This window comes from Oncorhynchus mykiss, chromosome 12 (assembly GCF_057628025.1).
Source record: "Oncorhynchus mykiss isolate SJ-2025 chromosome 12, ASM5762802v1, whole genome shotgun sequence".
Taxonomy (NCBI): Eukaryota; Metazoa; Chordata; class Actinopteri; order Salmoniformes; family Salmonidae; genus Oncorhynchus; species Oncorhynchus mykiss.
The window spans coordinates 42,185,115-42,198,256 of record NC_143033.1 but is presented as its reverse complement, the minus strand read 5'-3'; the positions used below and the strand labels follow the sequence as shown (position 1 = coordinate 42,198,256).

The window sequence follows — 13,142 nt, the reverse complement described above, 5'->3', positions numbered from 1 at the left end:
ACCATCTGGGGAGAGTTACATGTTAAAGTATAGACATTATTTTCCCACCAACATTGAAAAAAATCCATATTCTTTTGTTGTATGTCGGATTGCGCTCCTGGCGTGAAGTGTTTACTCTCATTCTAACCATCAGTAACAGGATGTATGCATCCCAAATTGCACCCTATTTCCTTTATAGTGCACTACTTTTGTCCAGGTCCAAAGTAGTATACTTTATACCATATCAGCACTATAAATATAATAGGGTGCCATTTGGGATGTCGACACATTATATGCAGGTACATTATTCTAGCTTGACTCCCAACACCCACTCACACTTCTCTATCACATGTTTCACATTTAGCAGTACAATTCACATTTAGCAGCACAATGTAGCACAATTCTGAAGCTGGCTTTTTACTCCAGCTATTGAGGTAATTGGACCACAAGGGACCGTGTATTTGGGGCTCTGTCTCCCTCTTCTTCAGTAACATACTGTTAGATGTGACACGTTTTCATGTCCACTTTGACAGGTCCATTTCCTTGTGGTTTTCCTCCTAAAACAAACAAACTTTGGTTTCTTTTTTGTGAACAATAGTTTTTATTGACTGTAAGAAGTCTTACATGAATGACAGTATACAACTTTAAACAGATGTTGTACACACACACACACACACACACACACACACACACACACACACACACACACAAAAGCATGTATCTATATTTTATTGCATGAAATGTATCCGCTATCATTTCCTATGATCAACAATAACATTTGAACATCAGATCGTCAGTTACTAACTATCAACGGGACTATCATTACTGCAATATTCTCTGTTTTCTGAAATTTTGCCCTTCGGACAAGATACCCTCATGGCTATCCAACTCAACAGATTCTCTATTTACCGAGCGGACAGGACATCGGATTCAGGGAACTCCAGAGGGGGAGGAGTTTGTCTCTTCATCAACAGCAAACGGTGTGCAGACTCGGAAGTCTCTACCTAATTGTTTACCCATCTTGGATTACCTGATGGTCAAATGCAGACCCTTCTACTGCCAGAGAGAGTTTTCAGCCGTTATTGTGAGTGCTGTATATATTCCACCTCAGGACAACAACAACAACAAGTTGGCACTTGACAAACTGTACGAGGTTATAAATAAGCAGGAAACCATGCAGCGGGAGGCTGCTTTTCTTGTTGCCAGTGATTTTAATTTCTGCATCACCAAGACACACAGTGGTGTAGTGCAGTTTTTTTTAATGTAATGGAGCACCATCATTTCTCAAAGTTTGTAGCCTACTGACAGATCTAGCGTATTGAATATCATTGTACAATAGGCCTCTGCATGAAATGCATCATCCAATTGCAACGTCTGCCTAATGCCCACACATATTGTCTCAAGAAAATGCTATATTTTGAATATCCTCAAACACCAAGTTAGGCATACTTAATCTCTTAAATAGGCCGTCATCACTGTCAACCGTGAATGATACTTCTTTACGTTTTACCTGTGAAAGGTCAAACTGTATTTGCAAGCCAATCATTTGATCTCAATCAGTTTCATGAGGATATGCATTTAGATCTTCTTGAATGAGAATTAAAGCAGATGGTGTTAGAAAATAAAGAATAGCCTTGTAGGCTTATTTTGTTTCAATCAAAACATGTATCCTGCCTGGTGGCGCGCGCTGAGTTTTAGCCACATGAGCTTTTTTACTCTTCAGCTTCAGATAAGAAATGACTGAGGTGTATTTGGTGTAACATTATTGTCCTACTATGCTATAGTATATGCTATTCTTTTCAGTTCTGTTATGTCAAATACTAACTAATCATTATGTGATCTTGAAAAGGCAGACTTTGATTCCGCTCTGATCTAACTTTACTAAACATGCACAATTGTAAGAAGTGATCATCTTCTATTTGTAGTAATAAGACAATAGTTGAACAGTTTTGAACAAATAAATTTCTTCCGAAATGAAGGAAAAGCAAGAGAGAGAGAGAGAGAGAAAGGTTGTCATTTTTTTCAGTTTCACTGACTTAGCTAGAAAATGCAGCTAGTTTAGCCTACTCAAAACACCCTGCTCAAACAGAGGGATGCTATGCTATGACTATCCAACACAACACTGGAACTCTTCAAATACAATGTATGCTTTTGGTTTTACTCATTTATTGCCACCGAGCCCTGCCTGTGTAAGTGCTACACTGCTTACTGACTGTACACAGTAACATTACTGCATGATTGAAGCGAGTTTACTAACGCGAAGACAGGGAGGAAACCACCTTTTATCTACCTATAGGCTGCTATAGCGTACATGTTTATTTAGTTGGTCATTCTATCGTTTTCATGGAATTTTTTGTTGTCATTAAATAGAATGTATTTAGAATTTATCCGAATATATTTAGATGCATCACTGACATTGTCCCCACAATGAAGGTTTGCTGCTTCCCCAATCAAAAGACCTGGATTAACATGACGTGTACACTAAGCTTAAGAAGGACAGAGCTACTGCTCACATGGCTATCACAGCCAACCAAGAGGCTACGGCTGAGGACACGAACGCGTAAAATAAGTCCCGCTACGACCACTGTAGAGCCATCAAACAGGTCAAAGGACAATATCGGAAACAAGGGGGAATCCTATCTGACACCCAACTCAGAGCCGGTACTGTAGCAGAGGCTTCAGCACAAAGTACAATAAGGACTACAAGGAGTCCCTAGCCGTGATCTGCCCAATGATACCTCTCTACCAGTCGAACTCCATGCACATTTGTTTTTATGCACACCTCGACGAAAACAACACAGTCCTGCTTGAGGGCCCCCGCTGATTCGGATGATGTCTCTGGGTGATCTCTTTTTCCGAGGCTGATGTGAGTAAGGGTAAATACTTGTAAGGCCACAGGGCCAGACATTATTCCGGGGCGTGTCCTCAGGGCTTGTGCAGACCAGCTGGCAGGGGTCTTCACAGACATTTTGAGCCTCTCCTTGTCCCAATCCCCACATTTCAAAGTTACTACCATCATTCCTATTCCCAAGAATTCTAAGGCATTCTGCCGTCCTAGCACTTGCATCTGTAATAATGAAGTGCTTTGAAAGGCTGGTCATGGCTAGGATTGCAGAATTATGTGAAATTTCAATAAATTCCCTGGTTTTCCTGAAATCCTGTTTTGTGAGGATTCTGGATTTCCTGCTTATTCCGTACTGATTCCGGGAATCTTCCAACTGGGATTTAGGGAAAACCAGGGATTTTTTTTTTTTAAAGTTCCCTGATTTTGCAACCCTAGTCATGGCACACATCAACTCCATCCTCCCAGACAACCCACTCCAATTTGATACACAGATGATGCACTCAATACTGCCCTCTCCCACCTAGAAAAGAGTCATATATATGTGAGGATGCTGTTTATCGACTACAGCTCAGCGTTCAACACCGTAGTGTCCTTCAAGCTCGTCACCAATCTCAGGACCATTGGACTGAACACCCCGCTCTGCAACTGGATCCTGGACTTCCTGATAGGCCAACCCCAGGTGGTAAGAGTGGTCAACAACACCTGCACACCATGCTAACCCTCAACTAGGGGGCTCCCAGGGGTGTGTGCTTAGCCCCCACCTTTACTCTCTGTTCACTCACAACTGTAAGGCCGAGCACGACTCCAACTCCATCATCAAGTTTGCTGACGACACAACGGTGGTTTTCCTGATTATTGATTATATTTATTTCTACCACCATGCTGCTGTTAATTGATTATTGATTTCCATTGACATTAGTATCTATCTATTTTTCAGATACTGGTCACAAAAACTCTGTTTACATGCATATATTACCATTAGTATATAACCATAAGCATTAGTATATAACCATAAGCATTTATATATCACCGCTACCAGTCACTCTTCAGCCCTACTCACACCCCTTGACTTTTCCCACATTTTGTTGTGTTGAGGAGTCCGCATGATTCCCCTCCGGAACTGTTTGTGCATACAGTTTGGACACACCTACTCATTCCAGGGTTTTTCTTTATTTGTACTATTTTCTACATTGTAGAATAATAGTGAAGACATCATAACTATGAAATAACATATATGGAATCATGTAGTATCCAAAAAAGTGTTACATCAAAATATATTTTATATTTGAGAATCTTCAAATAGCCAGCTATATATGCCGGCGTTGCACACTCTTGGCATTATCTCAACCAGCCTCATGAGGTAGTCACCTGGAATGCATTTAAATTAACAGGTGTGCCTTGTTAAAAGTTAATTTGTGGAATTTCTTTCCTTCTTAAATGCGTTTGAGCCAATCAGTTGTGTTGTGACAAGGTAGGGGTGGTATACAGAAGATAGTCCTATTTGGTAAAAGACCAAGTTCATATTATGGCAAGAAAATATCAAATAAGCAAAGAGAAACAACAATCCATCATTACATGAAGGTCAGTCAATGCAGAACATTTCAAGAACTTTGAAAGTTTCTTCAAGCACAGTTGCAAAAACCATCAAGCGCTATGATGAAACTGGCTCTCATGAGGACCACCACAGGAAAGGAAGACCCAGAGTTACCTCTGCTGCAGAGGACATGTTCATTATAGTTACCATCCTCAGATTGCAGCCCAAATAAATGCTTCACAGAGCTCAAGTAACAGACCCATCACAACAAAAAAAAAATCAGAGGAGACTGCGGGAATCAGGCCTTCATGGTCGAATTGCTGCAAAGAAACCACTTCGAAAGGACACCAATAAGAAGAGACTTGCTTGGGCCAAGAAACACGAGCAATGGACATTAGACCAGTGGAATTCTGTCAAATGGTCTGATGAGTCCAAATTTGAAAGTTTTGGTTCAAACCGCCATGTCTTTGTGAGACGCAGAGTAGGTGAAGGAAGGATCTCCGCATGTGTGGTTCCCACCGTGAAGCATGGAGGAGGAGGTGTGATGGTGTGGGGGTGCTTTGCTGGTTACACTGTCAGTGATTTATTTAGAATTCAAGGCACACTTAACCAGCATGGCTACCACAGCATTCTACAGCACTACGCCATCGCATCTGGTTTGCGCTTAGTGGGACTATCATTTGTTTTTCAACAGGACAATGACCCAACACACCTCCAGGCTGTGTCAGGGCTATTTGACCAAGAAGGAGAGTGATGGCGTGCTGCATCAGATGACCTGGCCTCCACAATCACCCAACCTCAACCCAATTGAGATGGTTTGGGATGAGTTGGACCGCAGAGTGAAGGAAAAGCAGCCAACAAGTGCTCCGCATATGTGGGACCTCCTTCAAGACGGTTGGAAAAGCCTTCCAGGTAAAGCTGGTTGAGAGAATGCCAAGAGTGTGCAAAGCTGTCATCAAGGTGGCTACTTTGAAGAATATAAAATATAAAATGTATTTTGATTTGTTTAACACTTTTTTGGTTGCTACATGATTCCATATGTGTTATTTAATAGTGTTGATGTCTTCACTATTGTTCTACAATGAAGAAAATAGTACAAATAATGAAAAACCCTTGAATGAGAAGAGTAGACTGGTACTGTATATTATGACAAAATGTTGTGATGTTTTTGTTCATTTTGGTCTTCGGCAAGGGTTTTTTCAGCTGTTCGTGCACAAAACATTTTTTCTCGAGGCAAGCCGAAGTTCGGAGCCGAAGTCTACGCCCCTTCGTCGTAGAGATTCTTCAATTAAGTGTTTGTTGTCATTCAACGATAGACAACTTGTTTTCATGCAAATAAAATATTTGAGAAATACTGCACCAAACATCTTTGTTAGATATAAAATTGTGTGACTTAAATCTCCTCTTCAAAAACATAAATTAATGACATACTTCTTGAGTTAGCTTAGATTCATTCTGACTATTTTGAGGAAGTGTATACTGGCTACAGCGTCTCAAGATGGACAAACAGTACTATTGACGCTTTTTCAAAATTTTCAAGCAAAGGTCTTTCAAGGGAGTATGCGAGGACACTCGTTCTGTTTGCCTCGCCAAACCAATTTTTTTGTCAACGATCTACACCAAATACTTGATTGTCAAAGTGGAAGAAGAAATCAAACGAATTGAATTTTTTTATGGAAAATAAAACACATCTTGATTAGATAAGTTTTAAAAACCCCTGAGTTTGAATGTTAGAATAATATTTGGCAGTGATTACAGCTGTGAGTCTTTCTTGGTAGGTCTCTAAGTACTTTGCACACCTGGATTGTACAATATTTGCCCATTATTCTTTAAAGAATTCTTCAAGCTCTGTCAAGTTGGTTGTTGATCTTTGCTAGACAGTCATTTTCAAGTCTTGCCATAGATTTTCAAGCCAATTTTAAATCTAAAGTGTGACTAGGCCACTCTGGAACATTCAATGTCCTTTTGGTAATAACTCCTGTGTATATTTGGCCTTGCGTTTTAGGTAATTGTCCTGCTGAAAGGTGAATTTGTCTTCCAGTGTCTGGTGGAAAGCAGACTGAACCTCTAGGATATTGTGCTTAGTTAGCTCTGTTCTGTTTCTTTCATTTAAAAAAAAAATAACTCCTTAGTTCTTGCCGATGTCAAGCGTACTCATAACATGATGCAGCTTGAAAATATGAAGTGGTACTCAGTGATGACTTATGTTGAATCTTCCCAGAACATAACACTTTGTATTCAGGACAAAAATTGAATTTCTTTGCCACGTTTTTTTGCAGTAATACTTTAGTGCCTTGTTGCAAACAGGATGCATGTTTTGGAAAATTTTTATTCTGTACAGGCTTCCTTTTTACTCTGTAATTTAGTACTTTTGGAAAGTATTCAGAAGCCTCCACTTTTGTTGGGTTACAGCCTTATTCTAAAATGTATTCAATATTTTTTTTCCCCCCTCATCAATCTACACACAATACCCCATAATGACAGGTGTTAATGACAGGTGACACTTATGGATACAGAGAGCAGATAGTTTCCACACAGCAATACTGCCCATGACCGCTGATGCGTGTGTGTGACTCTCTGTCTTAGGAGGCATGGTATGAGTTCCGGGTCATGGCGGTCATGGAGGAGCTGGTCAGCGAGCCCAGTAACACCGTTGGAGTGTCCAGTACAGGTGAGTGAACAACACACCTCTCTGCATACACATACAAGTCTATGGACACACCTTTATCACACAGAACATGTCTAAAATGAGAGAGACACAGGCATGGGATGGGGCAAGTTGCAGACTAAAATGTTGATATGGCAGACTTGTAAAGCTTTAAAACAGAACAAAGCAAATCGGAAATAATTTTAAGGGTCCATGTTTAAAAAATAAGTAAATACTTAAATATAAAAGAGTATTGCCCAATGCAGGCATACTTCTAGTCTGGTCCCAGAACTGTTTATACTGTCTTGCCAACCCTTATGTGTCAACACAGCACAAACACATCTGGGACCAGAGATTGGGACTGTGAGCAACTGTGAAGGCATCACCAGAGCAGCAAAAAAATCACAAGAACAGCAAAAGATTCACGAGAGCTTACTTTCTAATATTGGAAGTACTTTACCGCCCCCTCCTGATGAAGTAGTTGCACTACAGCATCAGATTGTTTTAAACAATATTTGGAAAGTCATTTAAAAAATATAAAAAAATCACCTTTATTTAACCAGGTAGGCTGGTTGAGAACAAGTTCTCATTTACAACTGCGACCTGGCCAAGATAAAGCAAAGCAGTGCGATACAAACAACACATGGAATTAACAAACGTACAGTCAATAATACAATAGAAAAAGTCTATATACAGTGTGTGCAAATGAGGTAGGATAAGGGAGGTAAGGCAATAAATTGGCCATAGTGGCGAAATAATTACAATATAGCAATTAAACACTGGAGTGATAGATGTGCAGAAGATGAGTGTGCAAGTAGAGATGGTGATGAGGAAGTTGGATGGCCTATTTACAGATGGGCTATGTACAGGTGCAGCGATCTGTGAGCTGCTCTGACAGCTGGTGCTTAAAGTTAGAGAGGGAGATATGAGTCTCCAGCTTCAGTGATTTTTGCAGTTCGTTCCAGTAATTGGCAGCAGAGAACTGGAAGGAAAGGCAGCCGAAAGAGGAATTGGCTTAGGGGGTGACCAGTGAAATATACCTACTGGAGCGCGTGCTACGGGTGGGTGCTGCTATGGTGAAAAGTGAGCTGAGATAAGCCGGGGCTTTACCTAGCAGAGACTTATAGATGACCTGGTGCCAGTGGGTTTGGCAACGAATATGAAGCGAGGGCCAGCCAACGAGAACATACAGGTCGCAGTGCTGACAAAACGGATGGCACTGTGATAGACTGCATCCAATTTGCCAAGTAGAGTGTTGGAGGCTATTTTGTAAATTACATCGCCGAAGTCAAGGATCGGTAGGATAGTAAGTTTTACAAAGGTATGTTTGGCAGCATGAGTGAAGGATGCTTTGTTGCGAAATAGGAAGTCGATTCTAGATTGAATTTTGGATTGGAGATGCTTAATGTGAGTCTGGAAGGAGAGTTTACAGTCTAACCAGACACCTAGGTATTTGTAGTTGTCCACACAAGTCAGAACCGTCCAGAGTAGTGATAATGGACGGGTGGGCAGGTGCGGGCAGCGATCGGTTAAAGAACATGCATTTAGTTTTACTTGCATTTAAGAGCAGTTAGAGGCCACGGAAGGAGAGTTGTGTGGCATTGAAACTCGTCTGGAGGTTAGTTAAGACAGTGTCCAAAGAAGGGCTAGAAGTATACAGAATGGTGTAGTCTGCATAGAGATGGATCAGGAGAATCACCAGCAGCAAGAGCGACATCATTGATGTACACATAGAAAAGAGTCGGCCCGAGGATTGAACCCTGTGGCACCCCCATAGAGACTGCCAGAGGTCCGGACAACATGCCCTCCAATTTGACACACTGAACTCTGTCTGAGAAGTAGTTGGTGAACCAGGCGAGGCAGTCATTTGAGAAATCAAGGCTGTTGAGTCTGTCGATAAGAATGTGGTGATTGACAGAGTCGAAAGCCTTGTCCAGGTCGATGAATACAGCTGCACAGTATTGTCTCTTATCAATGGCAGTTATGATATCGTTTAGGACCTTGTCTGGCTGAGATGGCTGAGGTGCACCCATGACCAGCTCGGAAACCAGATTGCATAGCGGAGAAGGTACGGTGTTATTCGAAATGGTCGGTGATCTGTTTGCTAACTTGGCTTTCAAAGACCTTAGAAAGGCAGGGTAGGATAGATATAGGTCTGTTGCAGTTGGGTCTAGAGTGTCTCCCCCTTTGAAGAGGGGGATGACCGCGGCAGCTTTCCAATCTTTGGGGATCTCAGAAGATACGAAAGAGAGGTTGAACAGGCTAGTAATAGGGGTTGGAACAATTTTGGCGGATACATTTAGAAAGAGAGGGTCCAGATTGTCTAGCCTGGCTGATTTGTAGGGGTCCAGATTTTGTAGCTCTTTCAGAACATCAGCTATCTGGATTTAGGTGAAGGAGAAGCGGGGGGGACTTGGGCAAGTTGCTGTGGGGGGTGCAGGGCTGTTGACCTGGGTAGGAGTAGCCAGGTGGAAAGCATGGCCAGCCGTAGAAAAATGCTCAATTCTCAATTATCACTGATTTATCGGTGGTGACAGTGTTTCCTAGCCTCAGTGCAGTGGGCAGCTGGGGGGAGGTGCTCTTATTCTCCATGGACTTTAGTGTCCCAGAACTTTTTGGAGTTACAGGATGCAAATTTCTGTTTGAAAAAGCTAGCCTTTGCTTTCCTAACTGCCTGTGTATATTGGTTCCTAGTCATGTTGAAGGATGTTATTTCAAATACAGTGATATAGTACAAAAAAAACTACAATTCTCGCCATGATAAAATGAGGAGGGTGGGAACATATCCTCTTTCGAGTGCTCTCGAGTCTGTGTTCACGAAAGGAAAGTAGATAAGGAAAGGAGATGAGGAAAGGAATTGACTCATGAGTTTTGGAATGCATTCCCTTGGCTCAGTCAGGTCCTATGGGGAGCTGCATCAATCCAGCAGAGTTTCCAAATCCATTTCCATTAAGTGTGTTTGGGTGTATCGATCGCTATAAGGCTATAAATGATGAGTCGCAGAATCAGGTGAATTGGACAGCCAGTTGCTGTGGTGATTGGCAGGGGCCTGCCAGGGACACACACATACGCAAACACAAAACACACACAGTTAGTGTGATGACTGGCAGTAGCCTGCCAGATTCGACCTGCCCTGTAGATGTCAGGCCCTCCCTTTTGTAATCAGCTACAAGCCTAGTTCAAAGGCTATGTAGAATTACTTGAGTAATTTACACATAATGTAATGTTTTTTGCTCACGATAAATGCAGGTTTAAAGGCTAGCCTGGAAGTATTTGTTTTCAATATACCTATATACCTATTATTGTGTGTTGATGTCAGTCACAGTATTGTTTTGAGTCAAACACCTCTGTCCAAGCCTCTCTCACTCGCCCCCCTCCTCTGCCTCAGACTTCTTCCCGCCCCCGGAGATGGTAGATGAGGGGGGACTGACGCGGCCGGTGGTGGCTGGCATCGTGGCTACTGTCTGTTTTCTGGCGGCCGCCGTTCTCTTCAGCACACTGGCAGCCTGCTTCGTCAACAAACAGCGCCGACGCAAGCTCAAGAGGAGGAGAGGTGAGACACATACAGTATAGACACACACAAGGATTCACAGACAGACACACATAGACATGATTTGATAGCTCTCTATCGACATCTCATTGAACTGACATTGATGGCATTGATACATTAATGATGTCTTATTCTGTGTCCCCCACCTCTTTTTCAGACCCCCCTCTCTCGATAACACACTGCAGAAAAAGCATGGAAACTCCGTAAGTAACCCAAGCCAACAATGCTTTCATTTTTTTCCCCTCCTTCGCTGCAAATGATGCAAATCAAGGCTAGGGTGCACTGCATCACAATGGAAGGCTTCTTACACACACCCATCAAATAGAGAAAGCCTATTGGAAGGACCACCAATTACTGGCCAACGATTGGCCAAATATTGATGGACAGGGGGCTGTCACTGTTTAACTAGCTATTACCCATAGTTCATCTCAGCAAAACCAATACTTGGTCTTTAACAGTCCAATTTTGAACCAACACATTCTCAATTCTAATCTGAGATAGTTATCGTGTACGGTAAAATTTCTATATATTGAAAAATAAAACTGATATTCTAACAAAATTGACCAAATGTGGCAGACCCTGGAGAAAACATATTTGTCTACCTGTTTTCTATAATGTAATTTTAATAGACCAGTAACTAGTAGAGCTGAGCTTGTACACATGCGTGCGTATGTCACGGCCCAGAAACTTAAATCCATCGTTATTGACCTTGTTTTCCTAATTACAGTTGTTTCCCTAACTACAGTTGGATTGAAACATCAATACTCCAGGGTCACAGAAAGGTTGTCACAACCATGTTCACAAACATTGACTACCAAGTCTTTGTGTGCGACTGAAATGACACCCTATTCCCGATATAGTGCATTACTTTTAACCAGAGTCATATGGGGGCTCTGGTCAAAAGTAGTGCACTATAAAGGGAATGTGATGCCATTTGAGACATAGGCCAAGTCTTTTAGTAGCAAAACAAAACAACCCTACATGGAGACATCAATAAAAAAATCCCTCACATGAAATGCAGAACATTTGATCATTATTTGAGGGTGGCGCTTCAGATATCTGACAGAATATTGGATTGGAGAAATGTTTCTTGCTCAGTTCTCTCAGGGTCTTATTTGGCTCATGTGGCCTCATTAAAATAGCATCTTAATTGCATAGATTCTCTTTCTTACACTCGTTCCTTCTCTGGGCTTTGAGGACTGAACAAGAATACACCATAGAGCTCCATTCCAATCTGTTTTGCTCCAATCTATATCTGCTTTGCTCCAATCTATATCTGTTTTGCTCCAATCTATATCTGTTTTGCTCCACTCACTGTTTTTACAGAGCATGTTTTGTTGATCTCCTGGTGTGACGGTACAAACATTGCAACACGATGGACAACCACATTTTAGGGGAAGATAATATTTCTTGTCTGTAAAGTTATGTTGTTTTGAGTGTCATTTGAGAGGTAAAAACATAAACAAAGGTAGGTATCCGATTTGTCACCATAGCCTGTTTTTTTTTCCAAAAGCTTCCACTTGATTCGGATGTCTGTCTTTAGCCCTCGTCTAGGGGCTCCTTTGGACCCTTTTCTCACTAAAGTGCCAACCCGGACGGTACTGTCCTGGCTTGGATGTTATCTTTCACATTGTCCCATCTAGCACAGTTTCAGCAACTATGGTGGATGTGTAACCAAGCAAGCCCAGTAGAGCATGGCTCGGGTTGACATGGCTCGGGTTGACATGGCTCGGGTTGGCATGGCTCGGCTCAGTAGTCGTGTGAAAAGGGCAATAGGGTATCAAGTCCAACGTTTTAGGAACACCAAACCAGTTTTAGGCTATTTTGAATAATCCACCCTAGATGATGTGCAATGATAAATCAGACCACTAGGGAGGACACGAGCTAACATGGTATAGCAAATCCATATCTGAAGTCCATGGAGAAAATATGACCTCCTGTGAAAGCTATGATCAGAGACCAGCTCCAGATACTGAAAGGGGTTAAATCCCTCTCTCGCTCTCTCTCTGTGTTAGAATTGGTGTAGGATGAAATTGCCCGTAGACACTGATCTTGGGTCAGTTTAGCATTTACCCCACCAATGGTTAAAATTAGGATTGGGGAAGGGGAAGTTGATGCTAGATCTGTACCAACAGGAAACTTCACAACGTAACGTAAGTATTCAGCGAGGACTATGTTCTGTTCTGTCCCCTATCTCCTCTATGCTTACTTTGTCGATGACTATAGGTTAGCGGAGGCTGTGGCTGAAAGGCTGCGGTTGAAAAGTGGCTCACTGGCAAAGTACGGCTGGTACATGTGAGTTTCTATGGCAATATGCCCCCGGGTCGAGGGTCTTGATATTTTTTTGCCTGATGAGCGGCATCGGTGGCAAAACGCGCCGCATCATGTGTACAGGTGCACATTTACCGTGTGGTGAATGTTGCGCTTACACATGGAGCTAACCCCTCCTCCTCTCCCCCTTTCCCATGATGCAGTATTAAAGGCACAACTACGGCAAGGATGATTTCGACCTGTCCCGTGTTGACTTGTCTTCTCAGTAGACAAAAAATATCCGTAGGATACTTTTTTCATTATTTCTCTTTTCTAC

At 42.1% G+C, this 13,142-nt stretch overlaps 1 protein-coding gene across 6 annotated transcripts in view; it reads left to right on the top strand.

The window, feature by feature from the left end:
* Nucleotides 1–13,142, top strand: part of igsf9bb (immunoglobulin superfamily, member 9Bb) — a 191,733-nt gene that overhangs the window by 162,070 nt on the left and 16,521 nt on the right. For all 6 annotated transcript variants that reach the window (XM_090192514.1, XM_036937598.2, XM_090192518.1 and 3 more), the window contains exons 15-17: nt 6,945–7,029; nt 10,394–10,558; nt 10,713–10,758. In XM_090192514.1, the coding sequence (XP_090048640.1) occupies nt 6,945–7,029; nt 10,394–10,558; nt 10,713–10,758 (296 nt within the window). The remainder of the gene's footprint in view (nt 1–6,944; nt 7,030–10,393; nt 10,559–10,712; nt 10,759–13,142) is intronic.